A 21,247-nucleotide genomic window follows, 5' to 3' on the forward strand; every position below is an offset into this window, starting at 1 on the left:
GATTTCTCAATTATTTTCATAGACTGGAGGCCAAGGTTGATGTCCTATACACACACACACACACACACACACACACAGTTTGTTTGCTTTTGCAAGCGTTTTGAAAAATTTTGTCACAAGGCTCAATGAGCTCTCCATTTCAGTGTCTGAAGTTTGCCCAGACATGTCTGTACAGTGTCCCTCCTCCACTTCACCTCTTCCTCCATGATGAGACTTTCTTTCTCTCCTGAAAACAACATTTCAGTCCAGCCTATGCAGACCCAGAATGGGGTGGATGGAGGTGAAGGAGAGTTTCTGACCTTGGCCCAGGAAGGAAACCAAATTTTGAAATCCATTCTTGTAGCATGGGGCAATATCCACTAGCTTATTTTTCCTTTGTCTTTTCTAAACTGTTAGCCAATACTGAGGAAATGTCACCCCAAGGCAATTTCTCTAGAAGTAGTACACTCCAAATGTTGTTGGACTACAATATCCATAGTCCTTGACCATTAGCCTTGCTGACCGGGGCTGATGGGAGTTGTAGTCCAACAACATCTGAAGGGCAGTATGTTGGCAACTGCTCTTAGGTATGCTGTTTTATCCCCTGTTCAGTGAAGGTTTCCCTTGTTTTACTCATAAGATTAGCCCTCCCGGATCAGAGGTCAAAGACCCATCTAGCACAGCATCCTGTTCTCGCAGTGACCAACCAAATGCTCAGGAGAATCTGAACACCACAGCAACTCCAGCCAGCTACTGGTATTCAGAGGCATGCTGCCTCCAACAGGGAAGGGAGAGCATGGCCATCCTGGCTGGTAGCTACTGATATTTTTCCCCTCCATTAAAGCCATCCAAGTTGGTGGCCATGACTACCTCTTGATGCCATATCACCCCTTGTCTTTGAAATCTGCATCAGTCTGGAAACATTCTGGGGGTGTTCCAATAGCAATAACATGAACTGAAAGACTCCCTGAGCAAGTGCATACATAGGGAATGCTACAGGGAATCTGGAGAACAGATTTTTTTTGAGATCCACTGTAACAAGAGAAGTGCCGGGTCATGTGAGGTTTGTTCCTTCCACATTTCAGTTTGTAAAGGTTGCTGCGGCAAGTATTGCGAATCCCCAAAGGAGATCAGCCCCTTAGGAAGTGAGGAGCTGAACCAGGGAGTGGGGGAAACAATCTTGTCACAGCTCAGGCCATCAGCTTGAAACTGCGTCAGACCCTCAACCTTGGGGTGCTCCCTGGCTCGCCATTCTGACAGGAATGCCAACTTCCCCTCCTGCCTCTGGTGTTCTGAAATGTTGTCCAGGCAACCTTAGAACAAGCCTGATACAGATTCTGTTCTTTTAACCACCTCCAACTCCAGTTTTGAATCAGGGTTGTTTTTTCGCTGATGCATTTATTTTGCTATACGGCAATTATAAATGCTGGGTTTTTTTATTATTATTAGCTCCAGCTTGATTCTACCTGATACAATTTGATGAGAACCTATCCTGAAAGGCAGCCTAGTATCTATCTGGGGTCGGTGGGATGAGCAGGGCAGATAAAATTTACCATAAATAAGACACAGAATCATAAGACAGCATCATAGAAGGGTGGGACAAGGAGAGAAACACTGATCAGGTGCATTTGCAGTTCTTCTCTTTGACCTGCTGGCTGCAGCCCATGAGCTCAACCTTCACTGAATTCAGTCCTAGCATCCTCAACCACTTCACTCACTTCCGGTGGAGGGTGGGGAACCTTTTTAGACCAACGGGCCAGATCCCCATCCCTGTGGGCCAACTTTGACAAGTGAGTGTCGTTATGACTTCAGATGATTGACATACATTTTCATCCCTCTGCAAACCTTGCATAATGATATATCCTCTCTTGTTCCTCAGTGTCCCAAATTTGGCTACAGTCCAACTGGCACTCAGCGCCTGAGTTTGCTATACAGAGGAAATGACGTCTCCCAAACACATGCATGGAGGCCAATGGCACTTTGCTTAACTACAGGAAATAACTGCAAGCTGTGTCTTCTGGGATCTTGTCTAACCGGTTAAAATGGGCAACCTACAGGTCATGTATCGCTCTGGACATAACTATGCGGAAGCGGATCTCATTTGCTTAATGCGGGGCACATGCACACAAGCCAACCAACAGGCCAAAAGAGTCGAGAAAGCAGTGATATAAAAGCAAGCACAATTCAGTATATACTTCTATAGGCAAAACTTTCAGGGGCAAAACAGTTCCCCCAAGTCAAATGGATTCTCCCAGATGGGGTGCCAGAGTAGCATCACTAGGCTCCCAGCAAATCTAAACTTAAAAAATACAGCACTGTACAACCAATGGAAGGTGTAGCTCTTTTGTTTCCAGCCCCTGACCTGGAAACTATACGAGGTCATGAGGCCAAGACAGAATTCCAAGCATGATCTAGAAGTAGGTCAGCATGAGCTCATGGGAAGAGTGGATCTGGAAGAATTGCAAAGCTTTGTCTGGGAATGAAATTGCAGGGTGACTGTGACTTCTTAACCTGTTTCTAGCTCTGTACAAATGAAGAAGAACCAGCCTACTCTAGAGGGGACTGTTGTGAAGTGTGGAGAAAGTGAAAAAGGTTTCTCTCTCCCCACCCCCCATAATACTAGAACCAGGAGCCATCCTATGAAGCTGAATGTTGGAAGATTCAGGACAGAAAAGCAAGATTCCCCCCCCCCCCATAATTAAGCTACAGTACTCACTCCCATGTGAGGGAAAGCAGGCGGCCTAGGGATTGCTGATCAGAAGGTCAGCGGTTCGAATCCCTGCAACGGGGTGAGCTCCCGTTGCTCGGTCCCTGCTCCTGCCAACCTAACAGTTCAAAAGCACATCAAAGTGCAAGTAGATAAATAGGTAGCGCTCCGGCGGGAAGGTAAACGGTGTTTCTGTGCGCTGCTCTGATTCGCCAGAAGCGGCTTAGTCATGCTGGCCACATGACCTGGAAGCTGTAAACCGGCTCCCTCGGCCAATAAAGTGAGATGAGCGCCACAACCCCAGAGTCAGCCACGACTGGACCTAATGGTCAGGGGTCCCTTTACCTTTACTCACTCGCACAGGAGGCAGCAAAAGCCACTAACTTGGATGGCTTTAAATGAGGATTAGGCAAATTCTTGGAGAATGAAGCTATCAATGGCTAGCAGACTCAGTGGCTAGGGCCTTACACCCACCGTTGGAGGCAGCATGCCTCTGAATGATGGTTGCTGGGAATCCCAAGAGGAAAGACTGCTATTGTGTCCAGGTCTTCCTTGGAGGCTTGCCACAGGCAACTAGTTGACCACAGGGAGAACAGGATGCTGGACTAGATGTGGCTGATCCAGCAGGGCTTTTCTTCGGCTCTCATGAGGTCAGACAGTTTAATTACAAAGCATTTCTGGTGAACCACAGGTGCAATGCAACAGCCTCTCCAAATGTGTGTCAACACCATACTGAAGAGAGGAACTGTACTCTAATAGTGTTAGAACCGCCCTGGGGAGGCTGCCACCACAATGTGCATCTTGCAGAGCTCTTGGGCCACAACGTGTCTGTTGGGCAATTAAGCTCCTCATCTTCCGCAGTTTGCCTATTCAGGAACATCCTATTGCTTCATTTCCACCCTGAATAGTGCAAGATCACAGTAGCAAGCAGTTGTTGTTGTTGTTGTTGTTGTTGTTGTTGTTGTTGTTGTTGTTGTTGTTTTTAAGGCAACGGCCCACTCGAAGAAAAAAGCTGCAACAAAGTATCAAGGGCTCTATATTATGGATGGCCATTTGGACACGGCTTCTATTTTTATGGACGATGATAATGTTGGAAGGAGTTCAACTGATACTTTGGCTGCATTAGCAAAAGTGTCACAGGAACGACCAGCAATACAACGGACAGCAGCCTCCTGCTATTCTGCACAAATGACATGACAGACAGCAGTGTAACATAGCAAGTTTCCATCTAGTCAACAGGAAAGCTTGTGCCCAGTGGCATCCTGGTCAGAAGGCGGCAGACGGAAGGGGCGGGTTCAAATCCCCACTCAGCCACGATGAAGTGAACCTGGCTCAGTTGGTTAGAGCATGGTGCTAATAATGCCAAGGTTGCAGGTTTGATCCCCGTATGGGACAGCTGCATATTCCTGCATTGCAGGGGGTTGGACTAGACGACCCTCAGAAACGTAGAGTTGGAAGGAACCCTATGATTCTATGACCTTGAGTCATCATTCTCCCACCTCACGGGCACAGCCTATCTTGCAAGGTTGCTGCAAGGATAAAATGAGGAAGAAGATCAGCCCCATGTAGCAAAATAAAAATGTAATGAAGAGAGAAGCACTTTTAAAGTTTCACCTCCAGATTTTTCTATACCTCAAAGAGTTCAGGCCACAAATGTATTTGAAGGGTTTAATCAAGTTGGTCTGCCCCACAAAGCCCCTTCTCTTTAAAACAAGTATAAAGCGAAAGGTAAAGGACCCCTGACAGTTATGTCCAGTCGCAGACGACTTTGGGGTTGTGCGCTCATCTCGCTTTACAGGCCGAGGGAGCCGGCGTTTGTCTGCAGACAGTTTTTCTAGGTCATGTGGCCAGCATGACTAAGCTGCTTCTGGTGCAACGGAACACTGAAAACCAGAGAAGCGCATGGAAATGCCGTTTACCTTCCCACCAGAGCGGTACCTATTTATCTACTTGCACTTTTTGGAGTGCTTTCGAACTGCTAGGCTGGCAGGAGCTGGGACCGAGCAATGGGAGCTCACCCCATCACGGGGATTCGAACTGCCGACCTTCTGATCGGCAAGCCCAAGAGGCTCAGTGGTTTAGACCAGACGCCCAACTATTTTCCACCAATATTCAATACAGCTTACCAAAAAGACACAGGGAAAAGTAACAAAATCCAAACCAACTAAAATTCATCCAACAGCGCAATCCAAGTAGGAGAAATAGAAGCATGAGGTCATCCATAAAATGCTTTCAAACAAGGATGGAAAGTCTGTGGCCCTAGACATTATTATTGCCATCATGATCAATTTATTCATCACCTTCTACACAATTGTTTCAATGCCATATACAATAAAAGCAGCAGAAAACCCAGTGAGAAACACCCCAAGCAGCTGATACATTTAAAGAAAAACTAAAACAGCTGGAAAAGCCTGTTGGACCAAAAATGTCCTCATTTTTTTCCAACAAAATGCAGATAGTGGGCAGCTGTCATATCTCAGCTGGATTGCAATTCCACAGAACAGGAGCAGCCACACTAAAAGCCTTGCTCTGAGTTACTGCAGGACAAGCTTTTGATATCTGTGGAACTTGCAAGTGAAACCGCAATGATTTACTGGGTGTATAAGGGATAAGGTGGCCTGTAACCTGGTCCTGAGCTTAACAGGACCTTATGTGTTGTAACAACACCTTGAATTTACCCCATAGCAGATCGGCAGCCAGTGCAAATCCTGAAAACAATGTGTATATGCTGCCCATAGTTTGCCCCCACAAGCAACCTAGCCGCCATGTTCTGTACCAGCTTCAGCTTCCAGGCCAACCCTCAAGGTACACACACACAGAGGGCATTGCAGTAATCCAGCCATGAGGGTACCAGTGCATGGGCAACTGTGGTCAAGCTATCCTGATGATGATAGACTCTACCTTACGCCAGTCCCAGGCAGCCAGTCGTCCATCTCATGCAGTCTCTTATGTTGCCATTTAAAGCCCTGAATTGGCTGAGGGCCCAAGTATCTTAGATAAGGCCTTCTCTCCTATCAACTTGACCTTGTCGTAAGATCAGTGGAAGAGATTCTCCTGGTGATTTCTGCGTAGACTGAGGTGCATATTGCAGGGATCCAGGGGAGCCCCTTTCTGGTGTTGAAATGGCTTCCCCACTGATGTGTGCCACACAGCAACTTTGTATTATTTCAGGCACCAAATTAAAAGCCCACCTATTTCACTGAGCTTTTATCAGATGATGGGATTGTGTCATTTTAAAGGTGTTTTTAAACTATGCTATTTACAGAACTTAGGAGAATGGTTTTTGTTCATTATGTATTCTAATCCGTTTCTATATTACTTTATTTCTTTGTAAACTACCCATGACCAATTGGGCGTAGGGCAGTACAGAAATGTCTACTAATTAAAAATAAATACAAATAGATTTCTGCTCATTTTGAAAAATGCTTTGAGAGCCTTATAGGCATATATATGAGTCTGAAAGCTACTGGAGTGTGGAAACATACACATAAGCCAGGACAACATGCAGGTGCCCTTTGACCACCAGCTGTGTAGCTTGGCATTTGATAAGAGGCAACAAAGAAGCAGATCACGGGTGAGGTGTAGGGATCCAATGTGCATGAATCAGATATGCAAGGCAGCCAGGTAGCAAATGAACCTCAAAGGCACACAACCCAACTGCATGATGATGATGATGATGATTTTGCATTGCTAACGTTGTTTATATTACTGTACTAATATCCTTTATATTCGGCTTCCCGGCGACCTCAAAAATTAGCCCATGGAGCTATTTCCAATCATAAAGCAACAACTATTTCAAACTGGAGAGGGATCCAAGATCCACTTCAAGCACACTCCTTGAACATAAGAGGAGCCTCTTGGATCAGGGTAATGACCCATCTAGTCCAGTATCTACAGTTATAAAATATATACAGGGTGGGTAATGTGAGACCTTCCCTGGATGTGGCTGGACTACAGCTCCCATCACTGACCATTGCCAATGCTGGCTGGGGCTGATGGGAGCTGGAGTTCAACAACATCTGGAAGACCACGGCTTCCCAACCCCCAAATATAGATGATTCCTGAGAACTGCCCCTATGGTTAGGGGTGGGGAGTCATCACATGACTTGACTCCATCTCTGGGGGACACTCAGGGAGAACTATGCAGATGCAAGATTGGTCACATGAACAAGCAGTTTTGAAAGAAAATTAAGAACACAGCCAAAGAGACTAAGAAAGTCGAAACATTTTTTTGTTTTTTTGGACCAAAGTGTATACATGCAAGCTTTCCCATTTCCCAGAACTCATCAGATACTTTTCATGGTGCTGCACTAGAAAAGGCACTGTATAGCACAGCAGCATAATGGAAGAGACTTTTGGAGCAGAAGAGGTCTCCAGCCCAAGTTCAGCACTGCAATGTCTCCATTATGTAGAGTTCTCAGAGCTGCCTCAGGGATTGTAAAGAATTCAGAAAGTGAACAGGTATCTGTAATGTCAGACTGAGGAATTGCAATGGAATTCTCATCGTTACCCAAGACTGCAGTTCTCATGGTTTGGAAATCAAAGCACTTTTACAAGACAAATTAACAAATCTGCCTTTTAATCCAGAGTGCATTACTCAGTGTGGAAGGCAGCAATTTTGACAAAAAGATAATTCACATTATCATCCAAGATTACACTCCTTGTGGTTTCTTGGAAGGGGTGTGGGGACAGAAATCAAAGCATTCTTTAACAAGCGAGATTAAGAAATATCATTTTTAATAAAGAGTGTGTGACTCAGTGTGGAAGGCATCAATTCTGGCTGAAGGATGTTTCACTTCCAACATTGTAAGAAAAGCATCGTTTGTGGAAACGGCCTCTAACCATGTTCTTTAGAAAGACTTCTGTGTAAGAGTGTGTGTTTAAAAAAAAACAAGACTAAAGCATACTGGGTTGTATCCAGATAAGTCAAATTCAGAGGAGCCCCACTGAATTTAATGGATTTAGGTTAGCCACTAACTTGCCCTTTGATTTTAAATAGATATAGTCTGAATATGACAACCCACTTTTTGAATTTCCTGCTTTTAGACTGCAAATATAAAACATATGTTGGGGTTGCTAGCCTATTCCAAAACTGATTCTTCTTATTTCTGGTCTACCTCAACATTCATCTCTGCAAACAACCTGGAATAAGCATGGATCAGAGGAACTTTTTTCTGGCATGTGTCAAACACTCAGAGTTTGAGGGCTGCAGAAATAACCTTAGGCTACCATCAGAACAAGACAGGAGTGCCTGGCGTGCTCTGGTCCATGGGGTCACAAAGAGTCGGACACGACTAAACAATAACAACCTTCGCAATATGTGTGTATTAATGCTGAATTACTTTAACAATAAAAACTAAAAAAAAATCTACTTATCTCACACTGATAACAGGGCATTTCTACAGCTATCGGATAATAGCCACAATGGCTATGTTTGACCACCGTTAAATATGGTATGCCTCTGGATAACATTTGCTGGGAAATCTAGGGCATGGGTAGGCAAACTAAGGCCCAGGGGCCAGATTCAGCCCAATCACCTTCTAAATCCAGCCTGCGGACGGTCTGGGAATCAGCATGGTTTTCCATGAGTAGAATGTGTCCTTTTACTTAAAATGCATCTCTGGGTTATTTGTGGGGCATAGGAATACGTTCATTTCCCCCCTCAAAATATAGTCTGGGCCCCCACAAGGTCTGAGGGACAGTGAAAAAGTTTGCTGACCCCTAATCTAGGGAGTCTGGTTGGCCATAGTGAGGGTGCTGAACTAGATGTTTCACCGTCTGATCCAGCAGCCAGGCTCCTCTTAGTCTCCTATGTTTTAGCTAGACTGGGACTTGACAGCCCTTCCAACGGAGGGTGCCTTCAAACAAAAAACTGTCTTCTGTAAAACAGGATACATAGTTGCCTTAATGATAAGCCTTCCGCAAATGGTACTCATCTCTTGTCCCCATTCCCAGGAATTCTCTCCTGGTTCATAATATAGAAATGGGTGAAGTAATCATTCCAAATGCATGCATCTTAGCATCCTGGTGAAGAGTCACTTGGAAATCTCACAGTCCCCCTCCCAGAACAAACACAGAGAGAGACATCTGGATGGAGAACAACTATGATATCATGTCAAATGCAGATGGAGTACTGATCCAAGTGGAGAAGAGGCTCAACAAAACAAAAGTTTGTTTAGCAGGGTCACAGCAAACAAGAAAAAGTACAGGGCTACATAGCCTGAGCACCTATGAAGCAGGTTGGCTTGGGAAGCGTGGCCTCCTGAATGCTGACCGTGCACTCTCAGAATCTTGTCTTACATTCTGAGCAGAAGAAGAACTTGCATGGCTGGGAGTGATAATTACAAGGAGGATAAATATGGATTCTGAATCTGTCAAGTACAAAGTAGGGCAAGTGGGCCTGATTTGGACAAAGCCCAGTCGAAACCAAAGCTACTTGTGGGGATCTCAGCTTGGGCCAAATCAAGACAGCCATGGCCAGACTGAGTTGTCCAGAGTGAATTGGGACTGTCAGGGGGCAGGGCATGAGGTGAGAAGGCTGCAAGGCATCTGCTTCCCTGAGTGCTCTCCACAGGGATTCAGAATTTAATCCTCCACCACTCACCTTCTTGGTGAGTGGCAGATTCAATCCTGCAGGCTGCAGGGTGCTCTTCTGCAAGTGCTTTAAAAAGGGACCACAAGGCTCACCTAGCCCAACCCAACCCCCTGCAATGCAGGAATCTTTTGCCCAACATGGGGCTCAAACTCATGACCTTGAGATTAAGAGTCTCATGCTCTATCAACAGGAACAGCACTTGCAAAGAAGCAGCCTGCAGGGTTGACCCCCTCCTGTTCCTGAAGGGAGGGGGTTGGCACAGAATCTGCTCCTGCACCCCTCCTAACCATATGCTTATTTGGGGTTTTAAAAACCCCTAATGGAACGTTAGCCTTGCACCCACATTTATCTGGGGCTGTATTTGGGCTGCATCAGGTGTCCCTTGGGTTGGCGCAGATCAGGGGCAATCTTGGCTCTACAGATGTTCCCTGTGCTGACCCCTAATCTAGGGATCTAATCTAATCTTTGTGAGCGAACTCAAGACCTTTCAGGCAGAAAGTTAACGGTACTATTGATTTCAGGACTGGCCCCCTACCATAAGACAAAGGTGGGTGGTTGCCTCAGATGACAGTTGCTGAGGGGCAGGCGGCAGCAGTCCCCATGGCCACCCCCCTTCTCTTGGAGGACAGAGATGAGCAGACGTTGGAGCCACTTAGCTCGATGTGGTTGGTCTACAATGCCGCGTAGCAGCACTCTTAGTTTCTGGCGAAGGCCATTTCTGATCCGACCTGGAGCCTGATGGACCCTGGGATCCTCTGCGCACAAAGACTGACGCTCCCCCGCCGAGTTTGGGCCCTTCCCCAACTGACAAGCCGTAAAATTTAGAGAAAGTGGCGAGAGCTAGGAACGCGGAACTAAACCTGCTGCCGCCTTCTGCATCATCACCTGCCAGCAAGCCCCACTGAGCACTAGGGCGGCTTGTTTCTTAGTAAATACTTAAGGCTCAGGTGCGCGCCGCGCCGAGGAGACAACCGCGCCCACTTTTACGCGCAAGAAAGGCGCGATTTTATTTTATTTTTTAGATGGGGGGGTGTAGGGAAACCATCTCGGTTCTCCAGCCTTTTCCCCCAACGAAAGAGCCTTTCCTCTCCTCCCCCCCATACAAGCCCCACTTCCTCCGCCGCCCCTCTCACCTCTTCCAGCGCCACCACGGCCCCCCGGCACTTCTGCAATTTGGAGGCGAAGCTGGAAGCCGCCGGCGAGCTGAGATCCTCCGAAGTCACGGCCACGAACTCGGAGACGCTGATCTGCTCCGGCATGTTGCTGCGAAAGGCGTAACCTTGGAGATCGGGGCGCAGTTGCAGCCGGGGAGAAGAAGGGAGGGAGATGGGGTTGTGGGGGAGAAAGTCATCCAAAAGTAAGGCAGAGGCGGCGAGGCAAAGGGAGCCTTCGAAGGAAGGAGGAAGAAGTTAAGAGTGACAGGAGAGCGAAGCGAAACAGCGGAGAAGTGGAGAGAAAAGAGGGGAGGGCAGAAGCGTGGCCAAATCCGTCTTTTCCAGCCCTTTCTGGTCAATTTCGTATCACATCCCCGAGGTTTGGCTTCTCTCTCTAGTGCGTAAATGACGAGCGGCGCCTCTTCTCCGACCTCTTGTAAGTTTCTTTCCCTCCCTCGGTGCCTGGCTGGTTGGAACAGAGGCTTTCATGGCAGTCACGTGGGGATATTGTTACGCCGCCGCTGCCTGCGAGCCTGCAAGCGCGGATTTTTGGCCCGGAGCCTGTTAAAGACAAAGTGCACCCAGTTGCCCTTGTTCCCTTTCTCCCCAAGCCGCGGAGATCCTCCTCTCTGGAAAAACGAGCAGCCTATCAACGCAGAGCTAAGGCGGTGCGCCTGATCCAGCACGTTTTTTACGCGCACGTAAGTTCCCGTCGAGTTTAATGGGGCTTACTCCCGAGTCAGTTTGCAAAGGCGCAGCCTTCTTGCAGTTGCAGCCCTAGCGATCGGGGCTTTACTCTCCAAGAGAGCTCAGGGCTGGAGCGTTTTTGCTGTTGTTTTGGTGGTTCTCCAGTTTTGTTTTGCTTTTTAACTGCCGGTTTTACATACGCTCTCAGAGCTGCTCAGCGTTTCAAAGAGCCAGAAGGAACATGTTGAAGTTTTGCCACGCGATTCTGCTCAGGAAAAGGCGCCCCATTTTATGCACAGTTTACCCCTCGCAGAGTTTCAATTCCCCCTCAACCCTTAACAAACTACAGTGCCCAGAATTCTTTGAAGGCGCGGCATGTGCTTTGAAATGTGCTTCAAAAGGGATAGTGCGCACCCAGGTACGTAAAGCCAGGTCTCCTGCACAGAATATTTACAGCTTTTGAAATCTGGATCCCTTCATAGGGAAGGAGAAACACATACACTTAAGAGGTGTGGCTTGTTCCAGCACTGCAAAGCTCTTGTCTTCTTTAGGCCAGACTTTGGCAACCTGGTGCCCTCCAGCTGCTTTGGACTACAACTCCCATCAGCCTCAGCCAGCATGTGCTGATGGGAGTTGTAGTCCAAAGCAGCTGGAGGGCCCCAATTTGGCAAGTGCTGCTTTAGGCAGTGTCTGTACTCCCCCCACCTGTCCTCTTCTTCACAAACAAGTCCAAATATATATATGTTTAAACAGTGTAAAAGAGAAAGATTAATATCACCTCCCAATTTCCTTCCAGCCAGCTGATACCACCAAATGCTGTGTGAATCAGTTTGCTATGTCTATAATGTACAAAAAAATATATAGGTGCAGGCCATAGCAACCCTGTGCATGCTTAACTGGGAAGAAGCTCAACTGAGCGCAGGCACATTTATACTGGAGAAAACATACATAGTTGTCAACCTTCATGGATAACTACCTACCTGCCTATTGGTTAAGAGCCTGAACAAACATGAAAGCAAAGCCCTCCCCTCTCAGTTCAAAGGGACCCTGTTTCAGGACAGTGAACATAGCATTTGCAGCCTCCATTACCACAGTAGCAAATATAAAAGAACAAGTTGTCCATTCATTCTGTTATTATTTTTACTAATTAATTAATTAAGTGCCGACACTAATGTCCTAGAGCAGGTTACAGCGGCGAAAACACTATGCTGAAAACAGTTGGATTTGATATCCCGCTTTATCACTACCCGAAGGAGTCTCAAAGCGGCTAACATTCTCCTTTCCCTTCCTCCCCCACAAGAAACACTCTGTGAGGTGAGTGAGGCTGAGAGACTTCAGAGAAGTGTGACTGGCCCAAGGTCACCCAGCAGCTGCATGTGGAGGAGCGGAGACACGAACCTGGTTCACCAGATTACGAGTCTACCGCTCTTAACCACTACACCACACTGGCTCTGTAGTGTGCCGAAAGAGGTGTTTCTTTAGCCTTTGCCCAAAGCTGTACCGTGGTACCTCAGGTTACAGACGCTTCAGGTTAGAGACTCCGCTAACCCAGAAATAGTACCTTGGGTTAAGAACTTTGCTTCAGGATGGGAACAGAAATTGTGCGGCGGCAGCAGCGCAGCGGCAGCGGGAGGCCCCATTAGCTAAAGTGGTACCTCAGGTTAAGAACAGTTTCAGGTTAAGAACGGACCTCCGGAACGAATTAAGTTCTTAACCCGAGGTACCACTGTATAATGAAGATTCCTAACACACCTCAGTGGGGAGGGAGTTCTACAACTCTGGAGCTGCCACTGAGAAGGCCCTCTCCCAGGCCAACAGCTTCTGAAAGTGGTAGAACAAACAATACGTCCTCTTCTGCCATTCTTAACTCCTAAGAGGAAGACAATCTTTCAGGTTTTGGGGGCCTGAGAAGTTTGTGGTTTAAACTAGTGTGATCTCCTTGACTTGAGCCTAGAAACAGACAGGGAACTCGTGCAATCCATGTAGAACACTGCCTTTCAGTGTCAAAAACATTCCCAGGTCAGCTTACAGCTGCCACCATTTGCACACTGGCTGTCCTCGAATCTTTTAGTGAAGGGCAGTTCAGAAATACCTCAGATAAATAAAAACCTAGAGCAAAACAGTAACAATACAAACTGCAGCAATTGAAAACAATGCCATCACGTATTTGTAGCCCAGAATCCCTCAGCTTGGTGCCTTCCAGATGTTTTGAACTACAACTCCCATCAGCCCCAGTCATCATGGTCAATGCTCAGGGATGATGGGACCTTGTTGTTGTTTAGTCGTCTAGTCGTGTCTGACTCTTCGTGACCCCATGGACCAGAGCACGCCAGGCACTTCTGTCTTCCACTGCCTCCCGCAGTTTGGTCAAACTCATGCTGGTAGCTTCGAGAACACTGTCCAACCATCTCGTGCTCTGTCGTCCCCTTCTCCTTGTGCCCTCCATCTTTCCCAACATCAGGGTCTTTTCCTGGGAGTCTTCTCTTCTCATGAGGTGGCCAAAGTATTGGAGCCTCAGCTTCAGGATCTGTCCTTCCAGTGAGCACTCAGGGCTGATTTCCTTCAGAATGGATGGGTTTGATCTTCTTGCAGTCCATGGGACTCTCAAGAGTCTCCTCCAGCACCATAATTCAAAAGCACCAGTTCTTCGGCGATCAGCCTTCTTTATGGTCCTGTAGATGGGACCGGTAGTATAGCAAATCTCCCATCCTATGCTCCAGACAATAAAGTTCCAGGGGACTTACTTTTGAGTAAACATGCATAAGAGGATTTAGCTGTTTAAGAGGATTCTTTCTACCAGGTGCAAATACTCTGAGGACAACACTGTGGTGAAGTTGATTTGGTGCCCCCACCCCACATACTTCATCTGTAGACTCAGTATCAGCCAGCCTCTGCTTCTGGCTACGTCTAGAAGGACCACAGGATGCCAACTAGGAATATGATGCTGCCAGACTTGTATCAGTGCCAGTGCTGATGGCATGCCACTCACAGTTGATTCCTGCAAGCCTCCAGATTATCTGGGACTGTTTTGTCTCCTTGAACCAAAGGGTGTGTAATCACTCTGTACAGGACATTGTTTCCTGTGGGCAAAACAAGCCTGGGCGTGGTCTCTCAGTCATTAACCTGGCTTTGTTGTCCTCCCTCCTTTAAAAGGCTCTTCTAAAGTGGAAAAGGCAGTTTGGCCTCTTTAGCCATTGCAGCTTGTGCGAGAGAGCAAAAGGTCAGGAGGCTGCAACCAGGATCTCTTTCTCCCCTGTTCCTTTCTCATACTCCTTTCTCCCTGCATTTGCATCTTGCACCCAAGAGCTTTCTCTACAAGGGCAAATCCCCAGACATGCCCTGGGTTTTTGTTTTCTTTTTGCCAAAAGTACTATGTGGATGACAGAGCGCCTTCTCAAGGTCTCCCTGCCCAGCCAATCAATAAGACAGGATGACTCTGGCATGGACCCAAAGAAATGACTCTCAAGGAGAGACAGAAATATAGTCACCTTAAGTCTGCCAGGGATTCACTGCCCCTGCTCTTTAGGCCTCTGACAGCTGGGTAAGAGGCAGAAGTTCACCAGGGAAAGCTCTCCCAACCATCATCAAAATAAAAAAATTCCTTCCAGTAGCACCTTAAAGACCAACTAAGTTAGTTCTTGGTATGAGCTTTCGTGTGCATGCACACTTCTGTATCTGAAGAAGTGTATCTGAAGAAGTGTGCATGCACACGAAAGCTCATACCAAGAACTAACTTAGTTGGTCTTTAAGGTGCTACTGGAAGGAATTTTTTTATTTTGACTATGGCAGACCAACACGGCTACCTATCTGTAACTCTGCCAACCATGTTATCTTCCACCAGGAAAATCTCCAGCTGTTCAGTTTCTGCCTGTTATGCAGCTGTTTATGGACCAGAAAACGAGGTGTTACTATTGGTATATAAAGCCCTCAACAGCTTGGGACTGATTTACTTGAAGGACATATTGCCCCATTCATATTTGCCCACTCTGCAATCTCTCTCTCTCTCTCTCTCTCTCTCTCACACACACACACACACACACACACACACACAAAAACACACCGGAGATGATGGAAGTACAGCAGCAGAGAGGTCATTCAGCATGCAACTTAAGGGTTAATCACGTTAGTGTTAAAGTCAACTAAAAAGAGGGGGACAAGTTAAGTTTGCTTAGCAACCAGGCACGATCTTCAATTAGATGACATGTGTTCTGATTGGCTGCATAGTTCTGAGGGAACTTTTTTATGTATGTTTGGTTGAGTGTCACCCTGCTATGTTCAAGGCCTGAACAAAGAAAGACAAAACCTCTCTACTTATTTCTCCTCAAATTATACATTGCTTTTGTTCTGTTTGCTTAGTAAAGTGTTTTAAAGACTTTTCTCACTGGGCTTGTGTCTGTGTTATTGAAGTGACTTTGCTAATAGGGTGCAACAGAAAAAGAGTTTTAGTCTGTTCCTCGTCATTTTAGTTATTTATTTCTTCCTTTGTATGCCACATACTTGGACTGGCCATGTTCCTCACAGTGGATAATAATGTTTCCTCAGAAGCCCTTCCCCTTGGACTACTTCCAAATGAGTCTTGCTTTGGAATGTGGCCTTAAATATTATTCCAGAAGGATTAAGGGCACGCGCTTAACAATCCTATTGGATTCAATCAGCTTTAAGAGGGCTGAACAATCCAATATAGGAATGCTGAAAGCTACCTTATACCAGGTCAAACTAATTATCCATCTCTCTAACCTGGTACTTGCCAGCCTGACTGCAGTGGCACTTTCAGCCTTGTCCAATCTGCTGCCCCTCCAGATGTTTGGGATCAAAATTCCCATCTTTAGCCGAGCTGCTGGGAGTTGTGGTCCAAAACATCTGGCTCCTGCTCTTTTCTGTGTTCCTCCTGCTCATTCTGCCGAGTGGAGCCCTCGGCCTCTGTCCCAGAGTCCTGTCCTGTTGCCACCACTATGCAAGTGAGCCTATCATGCAGATTTTAAAGATTAAACAAAACACAACAAAACCTGAGCAAGGATGACTGGGCTTTTCTTCCATAGCAGTTCCAAGGAATTCTGGGCTCACTGCCACTGCCAGAGTGGCTTTCGCTATCGTATGAGGTTCGGGCTGGGAAGGGAAGGGAAGGTGATCCCACTGTATGTGAGCTGAGATCCCACTGCCGAGATCACTTTGGGACCTGCTGGCTGCTGCATTCTCCTCTCCTCTCCCCCCTCCCCCTCTGCCACAGGCCTTTCGGGGAAATGATTGCAGGATAGAGAGTTGTGCAAGAATGCAGGAGGAGTCTGACGCTCCACAGTAACTGAGGGAAGGTAGACTTTGTGGAAGCACAAATGCAGAATGGAGCCTACATTCCTCTCCGTTTGTGCTTCTGCATGGGCCTCACTTCCAGCTCCCAGAAATGCTTTGCAGGCTGAAGCCAGCACGGGAAGGAGGAAATGTTAATGTTTATACAGAAAGATTAATAGCCATTACTTGTGGTTTCTGTTTTGAAAGATAACTTTCTATCTCTCTCCTCTTACGTTCCCTCTTAAACCCAGATTTCCTGCCAACTTTCCTATCACTCTTTCCCCCTGTTCTTTCTTGGGCTCTCCTGGTTTTGCAACGTGTGACGCCACTGTTACAACTGTACAGTGGTACCTCAGGTTACATACACTTCAGGTTACAAACGCTTCAGGTTATGTACTCCACTAACCCAGAAATATTACCTCAGGTTAAGAACTTTGCTTCAGGATGAGAACAGAAATCGTGCTCCAGCGGCACAGCAGCAGCAGCGGGAAGTCCTCATTAGCTAAAGTGGTGCTTCAGGTTAAGAACAGTTTCATGTTAAGAATGGACCTCCGGAATGAATTAGGTACTTAACCTGAGGTACCACTGTATCAGGAAGCCAAGGCTGGATGAGGTAGCTAAGCTTGAACAGGTGAAACAGCAACTTATGGCATTTCTTTTTAACCCTGTGTCCCTACCCCTCACTTTTCCTTTATCATCAAGTTTTAGACTGTAGGCTCCTCAGGGCAGGGACCTTCTCCTCTATACTCTCCATTCAAGTGTACTTGGGGCACTTCCTGATGGTCAGTTTTCGGGTGGGATTCAGTCGCATCCTGGCAAATCTAGGCTGCACAATTAAAGCGGAGTTGGGCGCTCTCGCTAAACAATCCCGCTTCCCCAGGAGACTGGAGATTTTGCGAAAAGGAAAGCATGAGAAAAATGCACTGGGAAGAGTGAAATAACGCAACGTCATCTAACATCCTCGCCATCAACAAATCAGGGTGGACGCTTGTTAAATGGCAAAGGTCATCTGATCTCTCTGCAAACAAATCAGACCAAATGCTCACTGAACAGGGTCACGTGGAAGTAACCTTTGAGGACAGTTGATGAGGGTGCATTTAAGTATACTTAGAGGTCAGTTGACAAGGTGGCATTCAATTTTAGGAAATGATATACAACGAATTGAAGAAAATGTTCCATTTAACATTTGTTAAAAAACCTGAAGCATTTTTGTTAGGGATTGTAGGGAAAGACCTGCCAAAAAAGCTGAAAAACATCTTCATGTATGTGACAACGACTGCAAGAGTTTTATTTTTATTTTTTTATAAAAAATTTTATTGGTTTTACAAAAATTTTTATAGACAATACAAACAAATAAAGAAACAAACAAACATGTATAATTTTGTATCCTTTTTTTCATAAACCTCGCTTCTTCGACTCCCCCAAACCTCCCCTTTCTACATCCCAATTTCCAAAATTATTTCAGCAAATCCTAACATGACTGCAAGAGTTTTAATAGCACAAGGATGGAAGACTGAAGAAACCCCAACTAAAGAATCATGGCAAGAAAAATTGACGGACTATGCAGAACTGGCAAAACTGACATATAAGCTACGGGACAAGGATAACTGTGACTTTAAAGATGAAGGGGAACCCTTTACAAAGTATTTGAAGACGCAACAAAGTGAACTGGTCTCCTTGGCAGGTTTTGAATAAACATTCACAAACCTTTTATTGATAATAATCAGCTAAATAGTTTGAGGATCTATACAACTTTGCAACATGCAGAAAACAGCAGTCTCAGAGAAACCAAACACTGGAACTGAGGGAAGTCAGGGGGGTGGGAGTGGGTGGGTTTTGTGTGGGAGGGTGAGGGGAGGGAGGAAAAATGGGGGGGAGAAGGATGATATGTTTTTGGATAATATGTTTTGTTTTAATTTTGAATAAAAACAAAATTTAAAAAAACAAAAGACAAAGTGGCATTCAAGCACTACAGGGGTGGGTTGACGAGGTGCCAGCCCTAGCTGTGATGCCCTGGCTTGTGTAGCTGGATGTGTATACAGCACTGTCTCATTTTATGGTCAGTTTGCTGAAATTATGCAAAGGAAGCTGGTGGATCCTAACATTTGCTTTTGCATCCATCTGAGGATCACCAGGGCACGGTTGAGAGGAGAGGTCCAGACTTGGAGGAGATGGTAGCATTTTCCATAGCTCAACAACTGGGGGCATTATGTATGGGGGAAAGAGGCAGTTTTCTGGTGCCCTTGCTCCCAGCTGCTGGGAATGCTGCTTGCAAGTTCCTCCCCCTGGTTACTGCTGCTGCTTTCCAGCAAAAGTCCTTGGTCTAAAAACCCTCCGCTGCTAATTTATTACAGATGGAAATTCCTGTTTGGAGAGATGAGGGGAAACCTGAGTTCTGGGAAGGCGACGGGGCAGCCAGTCTGGATTTACAGAAAACGCTGCACAAAAACCCTGGATTCATCACATTCTTCTGGCAAGAGGGGGGAAAATGAGACCACCTGGGTGGGTGGATGAGGGAACCCCAACAACCTCCAAATGTAAAAAGGGAGCTGGGGAAAGAACAGGGAGACCTCCCAGCCTGCCTCTGTCATTTGCATCTCTCTGGTTAGGGAGATTTTAAACTCCTCAGCCTATTACAGGAATGGGGAATCCCACATGTTATTGGAGTTTGACTCCCATTAGGAATGGGCGAACAGTCAGTTTAAAGTTCTTTCAGTTTCTCTTCAGTAATCCACATTTCCACATCAGTTTGCAATTATTATTATTATTATTATTATTATTATTAAATATTTCCATGAAAATCTGGTGGCATTTTAGTGCATATTTCGAATATACACATATGCAATACATTTTTTGTATGCTGTTTTCACTAATGTATGCATTTTAATGCATACTTTACCCTTGTACATTCATTTTTATACACATTCCTTGGTTGGAGAACTACACTACAAAATTAGGAGAACTCTGAATTTCAAAGGATGGTTGTCTTTCAGGTCACTTATTGTTTCAGGAGGTGCAAATTAGGCAACGTGCAAATTGAATCAACTTTCTCCACCATCCCTGCCTCCCACAGTCCCCTGCCATTGGGTATGCTGGATACAGATGATGGGAGCTGGAGTTCAACAACATCTGGAGTGGTCTCCTTTTCCCCCAAGAAGCAGGCGTGATGCTTGCGAAGCAAATTATTTCTGCAATCGAAAGCCTTACTGTGAAAGCCGTCCAGAGTAGCTGGGGCAACCCAGTCAGATGGGCAGGGTCAAATAAAACCATTAACCATTAAAATCTATTAACAAAGATGTGAGGGCTATGTGCCACAAACACATAAAGACATACGAACCTAGATCAGGCCAATGGCTCATCTAGTCCAATGCTAGTATGGTGCTGGCACACATTGCATAGCACCTCTGATTCACCGGAAATGCTATATGATCAAACTCTATCTGACCTTATAAGAACATAAGACATGGGTAGGCAAACTAAGGCCTGGGGGCCGGATCCAGCCCAATCACTTTCTAAATCCAGCCCGCGGACAGTCTGGGAAATGGTGTGTTTTTACATGAGTAGAATGTTTCCTTTTATTTAAAATGCACCTCTGGGTTATTTGTGGGGCATAGGAATTCGTTCATTATTTTTTCCAAAATATAATCCGGCCCCCACAAGGTCTGAGGGACAGTGGACCGGCCCCCTGTTGAAAAAGTTTGCTGACCCCTGACATAAGACAGAGCCTGCTGGCAGGCCCTCCGAGTGCCCCTATTTTCCGAGAACAGTCCCAGTTCTGATTTGATCCTGGAATGTCCCACTTCCCACCCAACCTGTGGGTCCCCAGATGTTGCTGGACTACAAGTCCCATCATCCCTCAGCTTTGTCCTTGCTAGCTAGGGGTGATGGGAGTTGGAGTTCAACAACATCTGGGGACCCACAGGTTGAGAAAGGCTGCCTTAGAGCAACCTAGTTAGATGGGTGGGCTATAACAACAACAACAATGATGATGATATGATGGAATAGGATGTCCCTGTTTTCATCGGTTATGTGCAGCATCCTCACCAGGTGCCAATGGGAAGCCGAAATGCATGACCTGAGTGCAACAGCATTCTCCCCACCTGTAATTCCCAGCAACTTGCATTCAGAGGGGATGCTGCTTTTGGCTGTGCCAATGACAAAACATTTTGGCTAGCAACTATAGCCTTACCAGTCATGTCTTTCAAAGGCATCCAAGCAAGTGGCCATCACTGCCTCTTGTGAGCTCACGTTCCACATGAAGAAGTCCTTTCTTTCATCTGTCCCGAATCTTCCAACATTCAGCCTCATTGGATGGCCCTGAGTTCTAGCATTGCAAGAGCGGGAGAAAAACCTATCACTATCTACTTTCTCCACAGCAGATTACGTTTGAGTATGACTCAAGTTTGTTGCTCAGCTTAGTTCGCTCTTGAATCCTTAAATTGATAGTGCAGCAAGCCAGGACTGCCTGAATGCAGCACGTACACTGATGCTATCTAAGCATTGTAAACTCAAAAAGTGCTAGCACAAAGCATTCCCTCAGAAGCACTGCTGCTGAAAAAGGCAGTAACACTTAACAGGCATGGACCCTGCCTTATCTGTGGGGTTTCTTGGGGAATTCCCCCTGCTTATGGCACTTGGCCCAGACTCTGTAGCAAAGGGTAGCTCCTGCCTTTGAGGAAGCCTCTTAATTCAGCCGCTCAAAAGGGACTCTGCTAATGTATCTTCAGGTACAATTAAGGATTCCTAGCAAGTTGCAGATATAAATCTCTTCAAAATGGCAAGAACAGAAATAGAAGCATAGCAGAGTTGGAGGCAGCCCTGTAGGTGAGGAAGCGCCAA

The 21,247-nt window shown here is 46.2% G+C and overlaps 1 protein-coding gene across 2 annotated transcripts in view; it reads right to left on the reverse strand.

Moving 5' to 3' along the window:
* ASAP3 (ArfGAP with SH3 domain, ankyrin repeat and PH domain 3) overlaps positions 1 to 20,799 on the reverse strand; it is an 83,794-nt gene extending 62,995 nt beyond the window's left edge. The window contains exon 1 of one of the 2 annotated variants that reach the window (XM_083512133.1): positions 20,598 to 20,799. Coding sequence is in view for 1 of the 2 variants with exons in the window: in XM_083512131.1 (XP_083368257.1) it covers positions 10,415 to 10,540 (126 nt within the window). In the remaining variant the exon portion in view is untranslated. Of the gene's footprint in view, positions 1 to 10,414; positions 10,997 to 20,597 lie in introns of those variants that run through there. The other variant, XM_083512131.1, reaches the window with a different exon arrangement.
* Between the last annotated feature and the right edge of the window lie 448 nt (positions 20,800 to 21,247).

This window comes from Podarcis liolepis (assembly GCF_965112155.1).
Source record: "Podarcis liolepis genome assembly, chromosome: 7".
Classification (NCBI taxonomy): domain Eukaryota; kingdom Metazoa; phylum Chordata; class Lepidosauria; order Squamata; family Lacertidae; genus Podarcis; species Podarcis liolepis.